The sequence below is a fragment of the Stegodyphus dumicola genome, chromosome 5, assembly GCF_044657685.1.
Source record: "Stegodyphus dumicola isolate Sdum_Otavi_A_Nest chromosome 5, ASM4465768v1".
NCBI lineage: Eukaryota > Metazoa > Arthropoda > Arachnida > Araneae > Eresidae > Stegodyphus > Stegodyphus dumicola.
The window spans coordinates 171,041,524-171,063,450 of NC_140772.1; the positions used below are offsets into that span (position 1 = coordinate 171,041,524).

A 21,927-nucleotide genomic window follows, 5' to 3' on the forward strand; every position below is an offset into this window, starting at 1 on the left:
TTATTGTGATTCAACGCAAAATCGCTAAACGAAAACAAATAGTCCGTCAGGAACAAAGCCCCTTTAGACTAAAAATCTAATAAATAATAGCATAATGAAAAATATAAATTACTACTTACCAGTAAAATTACAGAATATAAATATGTGTACATTTTCATTCCACTAAAAGTTATGCATATATATTTTTTATTTATGTATATTTACATTAATGCAATATATACATTTATTTTCTTATAAGCTAACTATATGAAATCCAAAATTTAAATAAATGAAAAATTAATCATACTAACCATATTAATGATGCTGATTCTTAAGGGGGAAAATTTTTTGAAATATATAAAAAAAAGTCTGACTTGCAGCCAAGTAAACATGGTTTATAACGTTTCTAACATACAGCATATTATGTTGGCATTAAAATGTTTACTGAAATAAGCATGATTAGTCATCATGCAGGTTGTGTTAAGTATGTAAACTCCATAACCTCAAATCTGCAGTCGCTATGCTCAAGGGTAACTTTGCAAATTCCCTTTAAGAGATTTGAAGTGTTTTCAGAATAGAATTCGCCATCCTGAAAATATTTTGGGTCCTAAAAAGATATCATACAGAATTTTAGAACTACCGTGTGACTATTCTGAGCTCTGTATAGCATCACATTAATATTCAAAATGTTTTTCAGCACTACACAATTTAGGCGAAATAAGGCACTTAATATTAAATTCAGAAACATGGAAGAATACTAATTCTTGCAATATGAGCAAAATGCAGTACAAATATGTGATATATGCTACAATTGTGATTTTCTTCCACACACTGGCAAATACCGTACAACAAATATTTCTGCTAACCTATAGGTTCACTTGAGAAAGATCATGTACAAAGATAGTCAAACCATCTTTTGCATGTCCTATCAGAATCTGTACCTTAACCAGACACTTTCAATAAATTTCTACATGCTTCTGTAGCATTTCTTCCTTGCTGAAATTCATATAAAATAATACAGTGGCGTAAAAAAACTTTACCAGTAGCAATGGGTACACTACCATTTCACACTTAAAATTAACATGAATCAACTTTTAGTTAATTTGCTATGTCAGTATGTATACATTAAAGCGATAGAAATAGAGAGCCGAACATGAGCTAACATGCCGAAAATTGTTGTCATAGAAACGGAAAGCTCTGTCCGTTTATATATATATATATAACATCCATAAGTTAATTTTACCTCAGATGTTACTGATGGAACGCTAGAAGATGGAGGAATAAGAGTGAGAACTTTCTGCCCAGCTACTAATGTTTGCTTAGCTTGCAATGTTCCAGCAGTGAATATACCTTGTGCTGGCAATGTAAGAATTTGGGCTCCTGTGGTCTGTCCACCACCTACCTAAAATTTTAAGGAAAACAATTTTGAAAAAATTGAGTTCTTTCATTAGTTCACTTGAAAAAATGCTTTAAATATGTTAAAAAGATATAAATTTAACTTTTAGACATATCTAGGGCAATATTTGTTTACATTTTATACAATAAAATCACAAAATGATTGGATGGACTTGAAAATTAAATACCTATGTAATAATTTTATTAGGTATAGCACATTTTATGCATGTACCTGCCAGAAAATGCCAATACCTATGTTGTGCTACAAAGATATACAAATTTCAGCAGAAAACCTGAAAACTTAGGAAAAAACTACGGAGCTTGATTTATTCACACACACTCTCTCTCTCTCACCACCCCCAAATAAACCTCTTAAAGTCTTTGGTTTTAGGTGCATGATATATAAGACAAGAACAACAGAGGAATACAATCATCATAAAATAGGGATAAAAGATTATAATCATTTCAAACTGCACGGTGGCTAAAATATAAACTTGTTAAGGTTTCTTAAATATTCAAAATTATACTAATATCATTGCATATTGATATTAGATATATTGATATATTACAAAATACAGATATATAACTGATAATATAAACACAGATTGTTGTGAGAGATTTCAACAGAATAACACATCATGCCAAAAACCAGGGGTTTTATATAATCTAATATAATCAATAAATTTATGACGAAAGCACTGACATCTTAGAGACTTAATGAAACTGTCTCCAAATCTGAAACCAAAACATCTGCAGTATGGCTGACAAAGTTCTAGCAAAATATAACAATATGAAATTACACCAAAACGTCGTAAGCTTAACGCTAGTATGCAAAGAACAATTACTGCAGTGATAACAAAAAGGATTCACCAACTATTAATAGAGTAAATTAATATAGTTTCCACTGAACAATAAATAAATTTGGCTGCTGCTTGTAAAAAGCTTTAATTACAAAAATTATTATCATCACAGAGTTTAACCCTTTGCGGCATAATATTTATTTTCTCAGTTAGCAATTTCCTAGTCTTTTAAAAATAATCGATTTTAATTAACATTTTTCTCATTAGATGTCACTATACCAGGGGCTTAAGTTTATAAGCAAAAAAATAATCAAAATAGGATCACAAGAGTGGTATCCAGGTATCTCACATTTTTCAATATTTTAAAAACTTTGGTATACAATTTAGGATATGTATGATTCTTTTTAATATTCAAAAATCTTAATTGGATTGAATATTTTAGAACATTAATTTTGCAGTTGAAATAAGTGGGTTAAAATTTGTCCCACCCACACACTTGAATTTCTGCTCAATAGATGGCAGCACTCACGATTATTTTTCGTTTCTTTTTTGCATCTACTTTTTTCGTGATTGCGCGCTTTTACATTAGTTGTATGTTCTGATGTGCTAAAATGTCTAGAAAAAAAATTAACAACTTAGGAAGCTATGGATCTTTTTGCTGAACTGCCATCCGATTGCGACTCAAATGCTTCAGATGTCAGCTCTGATTCAGATGAAATTGAAATCCAAGAAAGAATAACTGATGTTGAAGTTATTGCTAGAAGAAGAAAGGGGATATCTGTGACAACAACGCTGAGTTTGCAGAACACTCAGAGTATTCTGTTCCATGCAGGAATAAACAAGAAGTTGAGACAGTCAAATACCGAAAATCCGCTGACCTGAAATCCGCATTGCCTCTCAGAATATAAACATTCAGTTTATAGGTTCCGGAAACTGCAACATTGAGTACGAAATATCGAAGAAAAAAATACTTACCGAATAATGACGTGATAATTACCGAATAATAATGAGTCAAAACGGAAATATCAAATTATTGACATAAAAAAATAACATAAGTTTTTTTCCACCTCTAATCTGCATCGAGGTAAAAAAGTAGACGATTCACTCAACGCTTTGTTCAAGTTCACAATTCAATCGGCGAACCTCAATGCTGTGTACATATAATACATTGAATAATACAATCAATTTATATGTGTAATAATAATTTAATGCATATAATAAATTATTGCAATAATGTATATAATAATTTAATTAAATGTATCTAATACACCTTATTCATTTTGCACTTTTAGTCCGAATATTATGCTTTATCTTTTCTGTCCTGAAATCTGCAAAATCATAAAATCTGCACAACCTCTGGTTCCAAGCTTTGCGGATTTCTGGAATTTTACTGTATTTCACTTCCAGAATTCAAAGAAGATTCGGGACCGACAGGTGAGATTTTTGATTTGAGTGATCCAACACCTGTAAATTTATTTATAAGTATATTCACACTTTATTCATAGAACATATTGTTTTTCAATCAAACTTATATGCAACACAGAAAAACAGTGTGTTTTCCCCTCTTGATAGTAATGAGTTTTTGCGATTTCTCGCTGTTAATTTGCTAATGGGCATAAAAAACGTTTCCAGGTTATCGGAGTACTCTACTATTACATGGTGATTATATAGCAAACATAAAGCCTGTCAACATGTTCAGTTGGATATTGGGAAATTTTCATCTAAATAATTGTTTACAAGCTAAGAGAGGGGAAGGTAATTTTCATAAGCTATACAAAATACGCCCACTTTTAAATCACCTCTGGAAAAGGTTTATGGGAGTTTTTAATCCCAATTAAACTCGGGCAATTGACGAATCAATGACTCGCTTAAGGGAGAAGCAGCCTAAAGCAGCCTTTATATGCCTAAAAAACCGATCAAATGCGGTTACAAAGTATGGATGCGGTGTGATGTCACTGGATTTGCATGCCAATTTGAAATTTATACTGGCAAACTTGGTGACTCTGTCGAAAAAAAATCTAGGCGAGAGAGAGTAGTGAAAACTTTGTGCCAGCTTCTTTATGGTAAGAACCATAGAGTTTTCATGGACAATTACTTCAGTAGTTATAATTTGTTTCGCTTTTTAAAAACACAGAACATCTATGCATGTGTAACTGTAAATATGAATCGGAAGTATCTTCCCAAAAATTTAAAAGAAGACAAATTTATGTCAAGAGGAGATATAAACTTTTCAGTTAGCGATGATTCAATTTATTGCATAAAATGGAAGGATAAAAGATCCGTTTCTATCCTGCCTTGCTTGGAAAAGGCAACTGAAATGAAAAAAATTAATAGAAAAGAACGAGATGGAAAAACAAAAAAAGTACTGTGCCCAAACAGCATTATTTCATATAATAAGAATATCAGATATGTTGACTTATTTGACCAACTGAAGGGACTATATGAAATAGATTGCAAAAGCAAGAAATGGTGGCACAGGATCTTTTTTTTTACTTTTTAGATGCGAGTATAGTACACGCATATATTCTATTTAAGTTTGTTCACGAACCTGATCATGATGTAAAAACAACGAAATATTTTTGTCTCTCAGTAATAGAAGGTCTAATGGCACTTGCAGAAAACTTAAATCCCCAGTTCAAATAAAAACTAAAAAACCGTTCGTACAATCAGAAAAGAGACTAAAAAATGTAAATCACACACCAAAAAGATGTGGTGGTGGTAGTAGATTTATGGCGCAAAGCTCTACAGGCCATATGCGCCAAACACTGGATTCGTTTTTCAACATTCATTTACATTAAAGTATAGATTTTAGATAAAAAAAAGTCTAAAGACAACAGCACACTTTTAAAATCGAGGCAAGTAAAAAGATATTTAAATGGTGGGATGCAAATGCTGATTATGATTCAGATAATGAGATACGCAGTAGAGATATAAAATCCTAAAACATCCGATTCATAAAAATTCTAACATAAAATCTCAAGACTAAAATCAAATTAAATAATAGAAACCTGTTTCTTTCAGGTAGTGAAAGATATTAGTATTGACCTCTCTTTCGATTAAACGGTCGAGAGGCAGGTCGCAGCTATTAAAATACTTCTCACATAGACTTTTAAAATATGGACATTCAATTAAAATGTGATGGACTGAGAGACAAACATCACAATTTGCACAAAGAGGCTCATTCTCAGCTTTCAGAAGGTAGTTATGTGTCACTCTAGTGTGACCAATTCTAAGGCGAGTCAAAAGAACTTCCTCCTTGCGATTGCTAGTAGTATTCCAATGCTCTATTTTAGGCTTCACCCTTCTCAACTTGTTATGAAGTTGAATGTCCCAAAGCTGCTGCCATTTTTTTTCTGATCTTCTCCTTGATTACACAACAGATATCTCTAAAAAGGATGAGGCGGCCGGACATTTCAACAGCAGATTTCGCTGTGATGTCCGCCAGTTCACTGCCTTTTATTCCTGTATGTTTGGGAACCCAGCAGTACAGAATTTCATTGCCACAACTTGTTAATATAATAATCAACTTGAGAACATCCACTATCACAGGATTCTCGGTGCTAGAAAAATATTCTAAAGTTTTCAATGCACTGTAGGAGTCTGTATATGTAACGAATTTTCCATGGTGCAATGTAGAGATGTACAAAAGTGCATAATATATGACAGTCAGTTCAGAGGTTAAGAAGGAGGAAGCGTCGTGTAAACATCTGCCTTCCATGTGGCCACGAATTATAAATGACATCCCAACATGGCAAGCTGACTTAGATCCATCCGTATATATGGAAACATAACTCCTGTAACTATGCCTGTGCTCAACAAAAATTTGTCTGTATATGCTCTCATTAGTAGTTGTTTTGACATAACTGTGGAAAATATCAAGAAACTGGACTTGTGCATTTTCCCAAGATGCGATTTCAAAATGCTGTACTGCTTGTGGGGGGACATATCAGACAGGGAGAATTCTTCAATGAGAGAACGAACTCTGACAGGAAAAGAAGGCACGCAGGATGGACGTGCCTCAAATAAAAGGTCATCACTATTATCAAGTAAACACAGTTTATAAGGATGGTCAGGTTTAGATACTATATTAAAATACTGTAAAAAGAGACAACTCTTCATGCCTCAAATGGAGTGATAGTTCGTAACAGTCAACATAAAGACTTTGGACAGAAGACATCCTGAAGGATCCAGAACAAATCCGCAGAGCCTGATGATGAACAGGATCTAGTTTTAACAACACTGAAGACCGAGCGGATCCGTAAACAGCTGAGCCGTAGTCCGGTCTAGAGCAAACAAGAGCTCAGTAAATGCGAAGCATGGAGCAACGCTCTGCACTCCAGGAAGTGTTCGCCAGGACTTTTAAAATATTCATATTTTTTGTACACTTTTTTCTCAAGTTTAGGACATGAAGAAGGAAAGTCAATTTTCGGTTGAACATCACCCCTAAAAATTTTACTTCAGGTGCAACTGAAATCACGTACCCATTGAGGTATAATTCAGGCTCAAGATGGAGACCTTGCTTTCTACAAAAATGCACGCACACAGTCTTCTGTTTCGAAAATGTAAATCCTTGTCTTTTTGCCCATTCCTGGATCCTGTTCAAAGCGATCTGGAGCTGCCTCTCTACATGTCTCATACCCGCACCTCGACAGCTAATTTGTAGATCATCAACATATAAAGATCCTGAAATGGTGGGAGGAAGTTGTTTTAATACAGAATTTATTTTTAGGCTGAACAGTGTTACACTAAGCAAACAGCCTTGAGGCACACCCTCTTCCTGTCTGAAAACTTCTGACAAAACAGAGCCAATTCTTACTTCAAAAGTTCTAGCTTCCAAAAAATTCTGAATGAAAAATGGTAGGTTGCCACGCAAGCCACTATCATGAAGATCACGAAGTATACCATATCTCCATGCCTTATCATAAGCTTTCTCTATATCAAAGAAAATTGGGACAAGGTGATTTCTTCTTACAAAAGCTTTTCGAATGGATGTCTCTAAAAGGAGCATGTTATCTACGGTTGTTCTCCCCTTTTGAAAACCGCTTTGATAAGGCGATATAATATTATTATTTTCCAAGAAGTAGACTAGGCGACTGTTTACAATTTTTCATTCCACATATGATTTTTTTTCCCCTGCTATACACTAATATGCTATAAGACATGCGCTAGTTGCATGGTGGGACAAATGGTATCCCACCTTTCCCTGTAAAAAAAAAAGCGCAGAATTTTTTCCAAGCCTGAAAGGTACTTATGCAAGTCCATCTGACTTATTCTAAGGCATTTTTTTTAAAGATTAAAATATTTTTTAAATATGCGTGTCGCAAAAATTTAATACCAAAGGGCCAATAGTGTACATAACTATCAAACATAAATTCAAATAATCATTTTGCTCATAAAGCCCTATTTATACATATGTATTACAGATTTATCCTGGAAATACTATGTTGTCTTTATTTAAAGCATTGGCAATCTGTCAAAATATTTTACATCCAATGGTTAATTTTGGATAATAAAGCTCATGGCAATTATGTATCAGTACTAAATACTTACATGTGATATATGATAAGTTTTTAATTTTACATCTAGATTTTGAAATTCTTTAAATCCACAGAATTTATTAAACTATTAAAATTTATTTACAAAAATTACACTTAAAGTAATAAATCAGACTGCCTAACAACTTGTTTTAATTTTTGAAATACTTAAACAAAAAATACAAGTTCTCCTTTTATTTTTTACAAAATATGTTAATTCATAACTTTCTCTTTGCTTACCATATTTTAGGTACATAAGATTTCAAACTTTAACTACATAAGCAGTAATCATTGTTTATGAATATCTGACCTTTACTTCTTTAACCTTTAATTAAAAATTATTTCCTTAAAAAACTTTTAAAAAAGTACTTTAAACTTAATTAAAAATTCTAAAAAATTGACTCAAAAATGTGCAGTATCCATTAAAAACAAAAGTACAGCTGGCAATGAAGAGATTTATCCAATTCCTTCTACAATTTACCATTACATTATAAAATAAATACTTGACAAGTTAAATTTGATCTTAAAAAGAAAATTACTTAAGAAATAATAAGATGAAAATAAGATTTTTAAATGCACTTCTACAATAAAGGAAAAACAGAATACCTGGTTTGAATTTTGGGCTGTTAAAGATTTTGCTGGTATTGTTATACTGCTAACTTTGCTGCCAAGAGCTGAAGTTGGCATTGTTAATGTAATAGGAGATGTCACCGTAGAGTGTAAACCTTGATGCCCTAAATTTAATATAAAAATTATTTTTAGAATTCAAGAAAACGTCTTATACCAAAATAACTCATAGAATAATAAAAATAACACAAAGAAGCATAATTTTAAACCTGCATTTTATGCCTAATCAGCTGAAATTTATACCACTTCTTATTCCCATCATTTTAATCAAACATTTCAAGATTCAAATGATAAAAAATGGCAATGATTGCAGCTATATATTTGGATCAACTGCAATTTTTACTTCCTTGTACGAAGTAAAGGAAGTACAGTAATCATGGTACCAAATTTCAACAAAAATATCCATTTTGACCGCTATTGAATGCAACTGCATGATGTTTTTCATGACATTAGTACGTAAAGATAGGATAAAGGTCTCTCTTTCCTCAAAATTACAAAACTGATTTAAAATAGATTCAGAAGAGACTTTTTTCGTGGTGTCTATACGTACGTACCTAGCATTTTTTACCTAATTTTTCTTACCATAGCAGACATATTTGTTTACTTTTGAAACTTAGCAGAATAGTGAATTAAGTCTTTCTGCAACTTCAATGTCTTTTTGCTGACTGTGACCAAAATGAAACTCTTAGTTTTGTGCACCAAAGAAGATTCTGCCTTCTTGATGAGTTGCTTGTTTTTGCATGAAACTGTAATTTTAATTGTAAAAATTAATTTAATTGTTTTAACTAATTTTTTTAATATCTTTCAATTTTTATGAGCTTATTATGTATTTTTGAGTAAGAATGAGAAATATGTCTCTAATGAAATTCGAGGAAATAAGTTTAAATGACATATAGGAAAAAAATGTGTATAATTCAATATTCCATAAGTCGTGGATTAAGATAAGATTCATTTAAAAAATCTGATGTCTCTCTCATGTCAGCAGCATGTTTCTACTGACTGTATGATTCTTCAGTTATCAAGAATTTAAACTCTATTATTAAAAAAAGAAGAATCTGTATGTACATATGTTCCTCAAACTGTGGGAAAAAGCACCCAGAGACACCAAATTTTGAACCCATGTAGCTCTCAATTTGAAAATGTGCACCTTGGAGCCCAAATTTGGATTTTTTATTTATTATATATTTTGTATGAGTTTAATGAAATTTTAACTAATAAAGTTAGTGATATGAGAAGTGAGCAGTGGCAACACTATTCAAAATAAAACATTTTTATTTCAGCATACCAGATTATTGCTATTCAGCAAAATATGATATTTTATCTTCTAATTTTAATCAGAAATTTAAAAGGAAGGTACTGCTACTGCCTGGAAAAAAATATTTTTATTTTCCACAGACCAGCATGTTGCCATTCAGTAAAGTGTAAGATATATAACTTTAAAATTCAATCTCTCTGTTACTGAGTAACAAAGTAAGCAATCTAAATGCAATAAATGTAATTCTTAAAAACATATATAGTACAAAGTCTGAGATACGACATTGATGGAATTTCAGGTATTCCGAATTTGGGATTTTTCCAGATATTAAATCATGAATTTAAATCTAGTAAGATGTCATCATGCAGAAATTATAAAATTAAAAATATGAAACCATGATTTATGAAATAATTAGCATTTATGATCTACAGGGTATCAAAATTTACTTTAAAAAAGGGGGACTGGCTTAAGACTTATTTAATTTATTAAACATTTCTTTCAGCTGTAAAATTGCTTCGTTTTTTGTACTAATACTTTCTTTTTAATTAAGACACAATAACACGCCGAATAAATACTAATTCAGAAGTCATACAACAAAAATCAGCATTATATTTTCAAAATTTTCACAGGACTAGTTTCGACGGTTTTGGCCAAACTACCATCCTCAGTTGCAAAACCGCAAATGTACATGATAGGAAATAATGATTAGATGAGATAAGAAAACATGGACAAGAATAAGCAATTGGCGCCACCTGTTGGTGAAACCAGAACTAAAACATAATTTCTTTTAAGGCCGAAGGCAAAGATGGATTGGAATTAGTATCGTTAACTAGAACAGAAAGATTTTTTGAATAATTTCTTTCTTTTTAGTTCTTCAGACAGAGATATTTCTTGCTCAGCTACAAAGTTCCATTGTTCAAGTCCTGTAATTGCTGTGTCAAGAATTCTGACTAACTTTCGAATAGAATTTTTTTTTGTTTGTCACTTTCTTCAGAAATGCCATGTGATATACCTTCCTCTAGACCACTAATCAATACTTTGATTAGCATAATATAGTATTTCTAACACTCAGTGAGGATATTCTGTTCTATCCATCTACCATGTTTTCTGCAAACACTCCTTTCATAACTCCAAAAGCACACAGTGAACCATTAGTGAAACATCAGAGAAATTAAAAACATATAGGAGGAAAAGCACAGATCTTCAATTTTTTTATTTATTTCTTTATTTTTTTAAAGAGTTTCAAAAATAGATTTGGATGTGCGACTAGTACAGTAAGTAATGAAACTGTTCTATTTCAGGGTTTTGTAGATAAACACATATAGTATTTCAAAATAGAGGCATTGAAATATTACATTAGTAATAATAGCAAGCAAAAAATAAATTTCTCCCTTTAGATTTTTATAGCAAAATATATCATCATCATTTTTTAACCATATCTGAAGACCTTTTCCTTTATTGTGATGATAAACTGACCTCTTCTATTATTATTACAATTTCCAACATTACTGATATTATAAACTTTTAGATAAACTCGTACTTCTTCCCAGATATCCCAATCCTATGTGTCTCAGATCAGACAAATTTAATTTAAGATATCTACAACATGCTCTATATTCAACTTTAAGCTTAGGTGAAAAAGCAATAAATGTTAAGCTTTTATACTTAAGTTTATATTTTGCTTATTAGTGACATACCTAAATTTAAAAAAATTGCAATATCTTGAGTGGACAAATTTTCTTTTGAGACAAACAGATTTCAGATATGAAACAGTTTTTTTAATATGTAGTTTCTGCTTCAGTTTTCCCTTTTACTGTGAATAATACTGATTGTATAAAAGCACGGGAAATGTTTCAACACCTTAGAAAAAACAATGTTCGAGAAAAATCTCATTAACATATGTCATTTTTAAAGCAAGATATAATTACAGAAGATTATTATTTTATTCTAAAAAGATGAATGACTTTAAGAATATCTCATAATTTTTTTCAATTTACAAAATCAAAACTACCCTAAAATTTCAGCAAAATCTCCATATATCCATAACTGTATAAAATTATATTTAATATGCTACATTAAATAAAAGTACAACACAGTTAGTCTGATTTCTCAAAATTACATTTTCTACAATTACTAAAATCATAGTTCTATTTAATATGCTACATTAATCAAATGCACTGCATTATTACTTCTGATTTCTCAAAATTATGGTTTCTATAACAACTCATAAAATCATAATTCTACTTAATATGCTACATTAACTAAAAGTACTACACAATCAGTTCTGACTTCTCAAACTCTAAAACAAAACAATTTAAAATTTTTTCTACATAGAATTAAATCTACTTAGGATATTTTTCAGCCTCTGACCCTATTACCATATGTTAGGAAAATAACTATTAGAATGAATAACGAACAATAAAGTAAGAAATAACTGCACTTCTGCATTAGCATCATACATGATGATTTTATGATGATTAATGGCATAAACTGTCAAAAATGGTTTAAAACTGTTAAAAAATTAACTTTTAAAAAATTTTCTAAATCCAAATAATGCTTGTTCACAATAAATTTCTTCTATCTAAATGACTTTTACACCTTTTGCTAGGCATTATATGAAGCAATCTTTGTTTCACATTAAAAATACTTTTAACACATATAAATTATTTGATTTGTGTTTTGATACTGTAACTATGCTCCCATCTTTATGATTTCTATCAGTATGAGGAGTTGAATCTGCTTTTTGCAGTTTATCCCTCATATCTGACCAAACAGCCGAATAGCAAGTATCTGCATACAAACTGCCACAGAGTGAGTATTTTAATTTACACAACAATATTTACAAAAGATTTTTTTTTGTTTCTATTGCTTCACAAAGAACGACTAAAATTTTCAAAAGTTCAGAATTTGTACATTTTTTTAAAGATGTACCTTTTCATAAGCTCTACAGCCTGTTACAGGCCAAGACTGTCTCTCCAAGTGTCGTCCAACTGACCCCATTTGGCACAATAGTTCTCCATCAGTTAACTCCAATTAACCTTAAATCTTCCTTGACATCATCTACTCATCTAGTGGGTAGTTTTCCTTTTCGTCTTACCCCCTCAATTCTTGAAAGGTTTACCTTTTTGGTTGGAAATGCATCATCATATCTAAAAACATGGCCTAGACATCTGATACATGATGCCTTTACCATTCTAACAATATCAGTTTCACCCTACTTCCTACATTTTCCACGTAGTTGATGATTACAGAGAATCCTCCACATGCCATTTGGTTGTACTGGTCCAAAGATTTTTCTTAAGACTCTTTTTCGAAAGTTGATATCAGGTTTTTCTCCCTAAGTAACCAACATTCACTTCGTAAAGGGAAACAGGCCTTATTAAAGCTTTATATCGGTAAAATAAAATTTATTCAGATCTCTACAGATTAGAAATCATGTAAAAATATATATTATCTATTTTCTTCAACTTACCAGAATTCGAAGCTGTAGTAAGGATAGTAATTGCTTGTTGACCAGATGATGTTAGGCCAGCAGATGATACAACAATCATTTTAACACCCGATGGCGTTGTTATAGTATTCAAGGGTGTACCAGCAGTTAATGGCAACACATTGACAGAAGACCCTCCAGTTTTTGCTATAACATAATTACTTTCAATTTTTCAATGTTCAAAATTTAAAAGCAATAAACAACACAAAACAAATTTAAAATGCTGCAAAGATGCAATATAATGCAAATACCATTTTAACGGTGGAAATTTATGAAAACAGAGTAAAATAAGTAATTTAAAAAAATCTAGTTAACAGAAGCTAATTAAAAACAGATCTTCATGAGCTGACCGAAAAAGCCGTGCACTCAGAGAATTACCAAATTAAAGTATTTCTCCACAACCCGCTTCCCCCCAAATATACCAAATGAGTTGATTAAACTTCATATTCCACCACTTTTCTTATACACAATACTTATATCAAATATATACCAATTCACAGTAATCATAAACAATTAAATATTTTCCTTGCTTTTATAAACACATCTTGTTTACATTCCAACAGAAAAATTAACATATCACAGACAACCAATAAGAGAAAATTATAAAAAATGAACTTCAACTCATTTTTCACATTTTTGTACACTTCAAAGGTATTTTCACACACTGATGAGAATAATGAAGTACTCATTGTTATACCTTGTAAAATATTTAAATTACACTTTTTAATGTACAGTAAAATACAAACAAAAAAGCAGCAGACTGTTCCACATCTCCCACTACACACTATTGAAAACATTTAACTTATGCTTTTCAAGTCTTGAATGGGAAACATGGAGAGTATACTGCACACAAAAAACTGGAGGCCAGTTTTCTATATCTTTCATTTTACTTGGCCAATTGCCGAAATTCAACTTCTATTTTTCATGCCTCGAAAGCATGACATAGGGTATGTATTAGAGTTATATGTAGCTATGTTGTAATACAGGTATTTTGACACAAAATCAGACTTTTTCTGAAATGAAATGCCAATTTTTTTTCCAAATTTCGATTCTACGATTCAAATTATGCTAGACTGCAAATTTTGGAAAAATCGCATGGGAAGTTTTTAAAAAATTAGCTCTCAAAATTTTAGCTCCGCAATGTTAATTGAATTTGATATATATTTATTAATGTCTATTTTTCATTAAACTTACTTCATTCCTTCTTCTAGAATTAAAAACTTACGTTCATTAAAAATAAAATTCACCCACTTTTTATGATTTATTTTTTAAATGTGTATTTTTAAATAAATTTTATAAATTTTTTGAAAATATTTTTGCGCTATAACCTATAAAATTTATACCATCATCTTAAAGTAGATGCATTTCTAAGTATACCTGCAAAAAATTAGATTTTTTTTTTCCAAAATTTCCTAGGATATACGTGAATTTATTTTGAAATTTGGCATACTTGTTATAAGCGCTAATACACCAAATGCAGCTTACGCACTTTGTTAAAATTATTTGAAACAATGAACAGTGACTTTTTCCCTGCTCATTTACAATAAAAAAAAAAAGGAAAGGAAAATACGTTGCTATAAATTAAGGAGTTGGCCAAGTGAATTATTCTTGGTGCAAACTAGAAAAAAATATGGCAAGATGAATTTTTAAATTCCTCTATAAATTTCAAACCAAATTTTACAAAATTTAATATTTTGGCATTATTCGAGTCGTAGAATCGAAATATGGAAAAAAAATGGTATGTTATTTCAGAAAAAGTTTGATTTTTTGTGTCAAAATAAATATATTAGATTATCTACATATAAATTATTAGATTATCTATAAATAAATCTAATACATATACTAAGTTGCTCTTTCAAGACATGAAAAATGGTGTGGTGTGTGATTATGGCAAAGCCTCACGGGCTATCTGCCTAAGGCGAGGGATGACTTCGTGGAGGACTTTCTACGGGTAACTGGCTCGTATATACGTTACACATGGGGAAAACCACGAAAACGCCCATGCAGCCAGCCCATTCGCAGGATTCGAACCTCGGACTGAACTACCAGTGTTCAGCGACTTAACCGCTCGGCCGCTGGTGGGCTCCATGAAAAATGGAATTAGAATTTTGTCAATACGCCTAGTAGAAGGAGGATATAGAACTGTCCCCACTTTTTTGGTGCAGTGTACATTAAATTTATATACAGCATTGATAAAAATATGTGTTTTGACATAAAACCAGACTTTTTCCACAAAGGCAAGTTCACTTTCTTTTCCATATTTTGGTTCTACACCCGAAATTAGGCAAAAGTTCCAAAATTTTTCAATGTTGCACAAAACGTTCCCCCCTTTTTTTAATGTTCTTGAAGGTTGCCACTAGTTTTCAACTTGTCATTAAAGTCTGGTTTGGTTTAGTTATGGCAAAGCATATTAAGGTTAAAGTGAAGGGATGTTTTCCTGGAGGGCTTTCAACGGGAACTGCCTCCTATACACGTTACACCACTGAGGTACGAAAGATAGGAGATGGACCAACTGGTTTTTAACACATATTTCTTTGAAGCAGTAACACACCCTACCAAGTGAACAAAACATTCAGTGACTTGCCATTAAGATAAATAGGCTTTGACAAGATCAGAGGTAAACAGTAAACATTTTGCAATTACATCATAATTCCAGAACATTTCAGAGTCCTAAGTATGCGAATATACATTTCTAAACAACATTTCATTCTGAACAGAGTTAAATGCTATACTTTTCGAAGAACAGTTTGCTCAGAAAAGTTTTCATTAATTACGTTAGAAAGATATTTTAAAGTAATTTGATTTTATTTGGTTATAGATCACAAAAATTAAAATTTGTGTTATTAATATTTAATGACGCATCATTTCTTTTCTATTTATAGAGCTATTTTTATATATACTTTCTCAAATATGAGATGATTTTCAGCTTCTGAGGCATTTTCTAAATCAAATTTCACTTGTTAAATAATGCTCTGTTTGATTCATTTCAAGTTAGAATTCTTTTTATTTTAATAGCTAAATATGTTAAATATTGTTGTTGATTTCCACGTGCATAACTTTTTTATGAGTATTTCTGAAACGGAAGGGGGATTTGTTAACATTACTTAAAATTTTAATAGATGAATTATAATGTGTAAGGGAATAATTCTTTTCAATTTATATCAAATTGATTTTAGCAATACACACTTTAAAAATTCTATTTTAGAACTCACACATAAATAATTTATCTCTTGTGTTGAGGAACTGTGTACCCTATATAAAACATGTGCCATCATTTACTCCACCCTTTCCAGTTTGGCTTCTTTCCTCCTACTTAAAATCTTGTGATCGTTATGCCTGAAGAAATGTGATGCAGTTCCTGATGCTCTTAAAGCTTTTTCTTTAGAAGTTATAGCTGCAAATTACCCTGGCTTTGAGTGGATCCACATTTATGCCGATGGCTCTGCAATATCGGTGCCAGGTTGTACTGTGAAGGATATTTTGCAGAAACCTATACTGTTAGTCTTAATGCCTCTAACTTCAATGCAGATATTTTTGCCATGGGAAAAGATTTTAAATCTTCTTGGCAACTTCAGCACGGAATATTTGTTGACTCCTGGGCTACAATTATGGCAGCTCTCTCCTACCACCTAGTGATTACTTTCTTGTTGAAGATATTAAATAAACGTATCCAAAGCAAACTGCGCAAGGTTGGGAGCTAGTTTTCAATGGATCCCAAGCCACTGTGGAATGCCTGGAAACGAAAAAGACCTATCTTTTGCCTAAAAAGTCTGTAAGCTACCTCAGCCATCAGTTTAGTTCTGAGGTAAAGAAGGAAGTGGACCAATTCTTAAAACAAACATATAAACTCCTCTCGACAGATAAAATGTGGGATACTTTTGCATTTTTGCCTATTCAAATGGACATGCCCCATGCAGTTTTTATGGCAAATTTTCAACTCTCGACAGGACATGACTTTCTACAGAGGCTGTTCACACATTTTTTAGACGATTTTGGTAAGCGGTAATAAAAAATCGTTTGCTGCAAAAGAAATAATTGCAATTGTACTATGTTTTTAAAAGTCAAAATTATCATGTGTGACTTGAAAGTTTTGTTTTTATTCAAAATGGCGAATTTAACAAAGCAGTGGTTTGAAGGCTACATTTACGCTTTTTAAGAAGAGAAATATGCATACTCCGTTATCCAAAAACGATATGAGAGTCATGGTTTTGTGATATCTAAAGCGTCGATAAGTAGTTCATCAACAAGAAAGGAACGAAACGTTAAATTGGAGCCTCAAGTGGGACAAAAATTCCAAACAAGTATCCAAGGAAAAAATGGACATCTTCGACTATTGAAAAGGTACGTTGTTTAATGTTAAAAGAAAATTCCCCTAGTCAAAGGACAGTGGCAAAATCATTAAAATGTTCGGTGTCCGCTGTAAACAAAATGATAAATGTTGATTTAAATCTTAACCCTTTCGCGACGAGTTCTTTTTTCTTTTTCTAATATACCTGTTAGCAATTAATTAGTTCCTTTATTAAAAACACATTCCGTCAAACATTAATTGTTATTTACTTGCTTTATTCAGAAACATTACTGCTCAAAAAACATTACAGTTCAAATTATTATCGTTCTAAAAAAAACTGTTGTTGCCAATCGGGAAAATACATTTTAAATAAAATTAATACGTTGCGTTTACACACCAGAACAATTTTGATAACATAAATTATGAGTAGGGCACTCTAGAATGCTAAAAATTAAGATGTTATATTTTTAGAAAAATTTTGAACACTGATTTAGGAACGGGACATATATGTCCCATCAGACCTGACCGCTGGGACATATGTGTCCCAACTGTCTTCAATGAGTTATTTTGTATAGAAAACCAATGATTTTCTAGTCATAAAAATTTAATTACGAATGGTATGGTTTGAAACAATCAATGCACAATGCGACATTACACACTGTGCACATTATTTTAGTTGCCGATTTCTTCTTTTGTTGTGCACATTTATGGCACCGGCATCGTGTTTTTGTTGTTACTGGCAGATGGTCACCAACATTGAGTACGCTATGTGATGTTTTGGATGGGCGTCCAGTTCCTCTATGGTGTTGATACTGTGCGTTGAGCTTTCCGGACGCCATCAAGGCTTCTGCAAGAGGTACAATGAAATCAAGAAGTGGGGTTTTTCGATGTTTGAGTTCGCAGTACGCATTCCATGAGTTGACCACTGCGCTCATCAATAGGTGAAAAACTTTCCCACCACTTGCAAGTTTTTCGATCTAATTCATAGACATTTGCCATTTGATCTGCAAGGTCTACACCTCCCATGATTTTGTTGTAGAATTCGATTGCCACAGGGCACTCAAATTCTTCTTTGCTTCCATCTTTCATGGTGCGATTTACTTTTGTGTATTTAGCTTCGTGGCAATTACTTAGCATCATCCCTTCCTTTGAATCAAGCCACCTCGCACACAATGTTCCATTTTTAATTACGAGAAATTCAGCCTCACTCCATTTGCTTAGTTTTATTGCAAAATTAGGAACATCTTTGCATGTCTTGATGCATATACCAACAGCAGGAAATTTCAGGGTTTCCATCAGGTGCACACTTGTAAAAAATCGGTCAAACGCAAGCATCCCGTCTTTACCTCGGATTGTCTCCGTTAGCCTTGATACTACCCGTTCCCCGAGTGTGCCTTGAACTTCACCAGTTTCTTTTCCAAAATAAATGTTCATGTCATATACATATCCCGCTTTTGAATCACATCGCTGCCAAATTTTTATCCCTCTTTTGACAGGTTTCATCGGCTTTGTTTGAGGATGTTTCATCTCAAACATCTTTATGTTTGAGGGATGAACGTCCCTTGAATTTCGCCATTGATTCATCAATAGCTTGATATGAACTTTCGCTTCGGCACTGTTTGAAGGTTTGTTTCAGGCACAAAACAACCTCGTCAATATAATATGTTTTACTTGCATTTTCTGGTGCAGCAAAATATAGTTTTGACAGCAACGTTTTACATCTGTCTCTTGAAATAGCATTTTTTATTGCTACGTTTCCCAAAGAAGGATTAGATGACCAATAATGAGAGAATTTCGGCACCCTATTGTAAGACATGACAAGCATGCATCCAAGGACAAGCATAATTTCAGATGGGTCTGTAGGGTAAATTGTTTGTCCTAACTTTTCGAATCGTTGGTTTGTGCATCGAGAGATCCAAATCATAAGACTTTATGGAAATATCTTGAGAAACACATCCAATTCAGTAGCTGAACGATTTAATCTGAATAACAAACTAGGCGATGACTCTGCTGGAATTGTCATTTGAGGTTGGAAAGTTGAATGTGCATGAAACCATAAGATTGGTTTGCAGCCTGAAGCATTAGCTGATGGCATCTCATCAACTGATGAAAGTGATGCCGTATCAGTATCACTCAAAGCATCGCTGTTCTTTGTATTTGGGGGAATGGTATCATGATCGATATCCATTTCACACTCGTCTGAATTGGATGAGTACTGCAAATTGTGTGTTCGATCTTGAAAATCGGGATCGTCTATTTCATCATCCAAATCAATATCTTCGTCATCTGACTCTTCTAAAATTTTTTTGATTTCTTCATTAGTAAGTCCCCGCCGCAGAGTCATTTTAGATTGAATTAATATGTGCCTAAATTAAAAATAATAGGCAACTATTTCAAAAGTAATCGAAAAATATAATACCTAGAGAAATGATCACATAGGACTGTTGGGACAATGTGTTCCCACTATCCGAGACGAGAGGGACACAATATGTCCCGATAATAAAAACGGAAGTAAAACTTTGCCACTTACAGTTTATTAGAGGTAATCCACTTCGTGAGTAACTTATCTGGCCTTATATTTATGGATAAATCAAAATTTAATCGAAAATAGGTGGTATTTTCTAAAACTAAACTATTTACGTTCGTAGAGTATGGAATGAGCTGTTACAACAGTTCAAAAACGCGGGAATTGCATTATGTACAGTAGTGCCATCTATGTTGTGTGAATGAAAATACCTTCAAAAATGTTGGCAGGACTGGTGGGAAAGTCTCCCATCAGACAGAGAAGCGTTTCTATCCCACGAGTATTTTGAATTTTGCTTGGGACGTATGTGTCGCGTTAGGCGCGAAAGGGTTAAGAAAGCGAAAAAACGCAATGTGCATCGTCTTCTTCAAAAGCATATCGCTCAACGCAGGACACACTGCAGAATTCTACATGAGAAATCCAAAGAAAAATGGAAAACAATTGTCACAATAGATGAACCATGGGTGTATTTAAATAACTGTAACAACAAAAAAAAAAAAAAAAAAAAAGAAGAGCCATTTATTATCATAAAAGGGGAGAAAAGAATTTAAGTACATGGTTCAAAGAATCGAAAGAAAGTTTTTCTAAGAGATTCATTATTGTTGCTGGTTTTTCTTATAATGGCAAGTTAAAAATAAAGAGAGTGCAAAAAAATGTCAAGATTAACTCCAAATACTATCAGGAACATATTTTATCGCCAATTTTTCTGAATGAAATACTATCGCTTTACCCACAGTGCCATCAATCTGTGAGACTCCATCAGGACAAAGCTAGCAGTCACACATCAAAATCCACTGTAAATTTCCTAAACGAAATGGAACAAAAAACTGGTATCAAGGCCATACCCTTCACTGATATCCCTACTAAATCTCCCGTTGTGTCACCTATGGATTTTTGTGCTTTCGGACTTTTAAAAACTGCATTATCCAAACGTTGTCCCATAACCCTAACAGGATTCTGGAAAGTTGTTCGGGAGGAATGGGATAGACTATCTCTTCTGCCACTTCAAAAGGCATTATTATCCTGGAAATTGTGGTGTCGAAAGATAGTTCAGAATGAGGGATGTCAAATAGAACATTTAAAACACAAGAGTTTTATGTAATTTAGTTTTGTGAATACAATATACATCGTCTAAAAAATGTGTGAACAGCCTCTGTATATAAACACTTGCACAGCATTGGTTAGCGATGTCTGCCTTTTCTGTCTGTCAGGTGAAACCATGGACCTTCTTCATTTGACAACCTTCACTGCACTTGATTTTATGACTTTCAATTCTGACAACTGTAACCAAGGCTAAATTTTATACGACTGCCAAAAGTCTCATGGCAGTTATCACTACAGACTGATGTTGGGAAGGAGGAGGGACATTAAAACTGCCTTAAGTAAACATTTCATAGACTGCTTTACTACACCTTTCAATAGATAGTTTCCCCATGCGAACAATTCTAGCTTAAACAGTTTTATATTTTTCAATGTATGTTAAGAATTAAATGTTAAGCTGATTATATGTTTAGATAATATTTGTAATCATTATAAATTTAGATATATTTAATAAGTAGATTTCTTCAAAATAACACTCACAGGAATTTACAATGAATATGCATAAATACTCATATTAATTTAATATTTAAAATTTGCAGAATGTGCATATTTTTAATTTTTATGCATAGAGTGTACTTTACAACTACAGCAATTTACAGTAATTTAGCATATATCAGAATGTTTTACGCAAGGAATATGTATAAACATAAACTGGATGAAAACTGCATGAATTACACACATTTGCTGCAGAACAGACACTGGTGTTACTGCTGAAGAGCTAAGCATGATATGGTGTGGGAAAATCACCATCTCATTGTTTATTTTCAAGTTAAATCAGTATTATGTTTTGAATATGCATTAGGGCATTGCCATGGAGTAAAGGTAAGAAACTAATGGTGAACGTATGTGGTTCAGAATGAAAACAAAGTTTCATTTCATGCAAAAATCATACATGAATAGAATCTGAAACATACAGTTTGCAAAATTCATTTGT

At 32.4% G+C, this 21,927-nt stretch overlaps 1 protein-coding gene across 2 annotated transcripts in view; it reads right to left on the reverse strand.

Moving 5' to 3' along the window:
* Hcf (Host cell factor) overlaps positions 1 to 21,927 on the reverse strand; it is a 188,344-nt gene that overhangs the window by 56,782 nt on the left and 109,635 nt on the right. For both annotated transcript variants that reach the window (XM_035371276.2, XM_035371277.2), the window contains exons 15-17: positions 13,063 to 13,227; positions 8,315 to 8,442; positions 1,223 to 1,381 (exon numbers count right to left, since the gene is read on the reverse strand). In XM_035371276.2, coding sequence (XP_035227167.1) covers positions 1,223 to 1,381; positions 8,315 to 8,442; positions 13,063 to 13,227 — 452 coding nt within the window. The remainder of the gene's footprint in view (positions 1 to 1,222; positions 1,382 to 8,314; positions 8,443 to 13,062; positions 13,228 to 21,927) is intronic.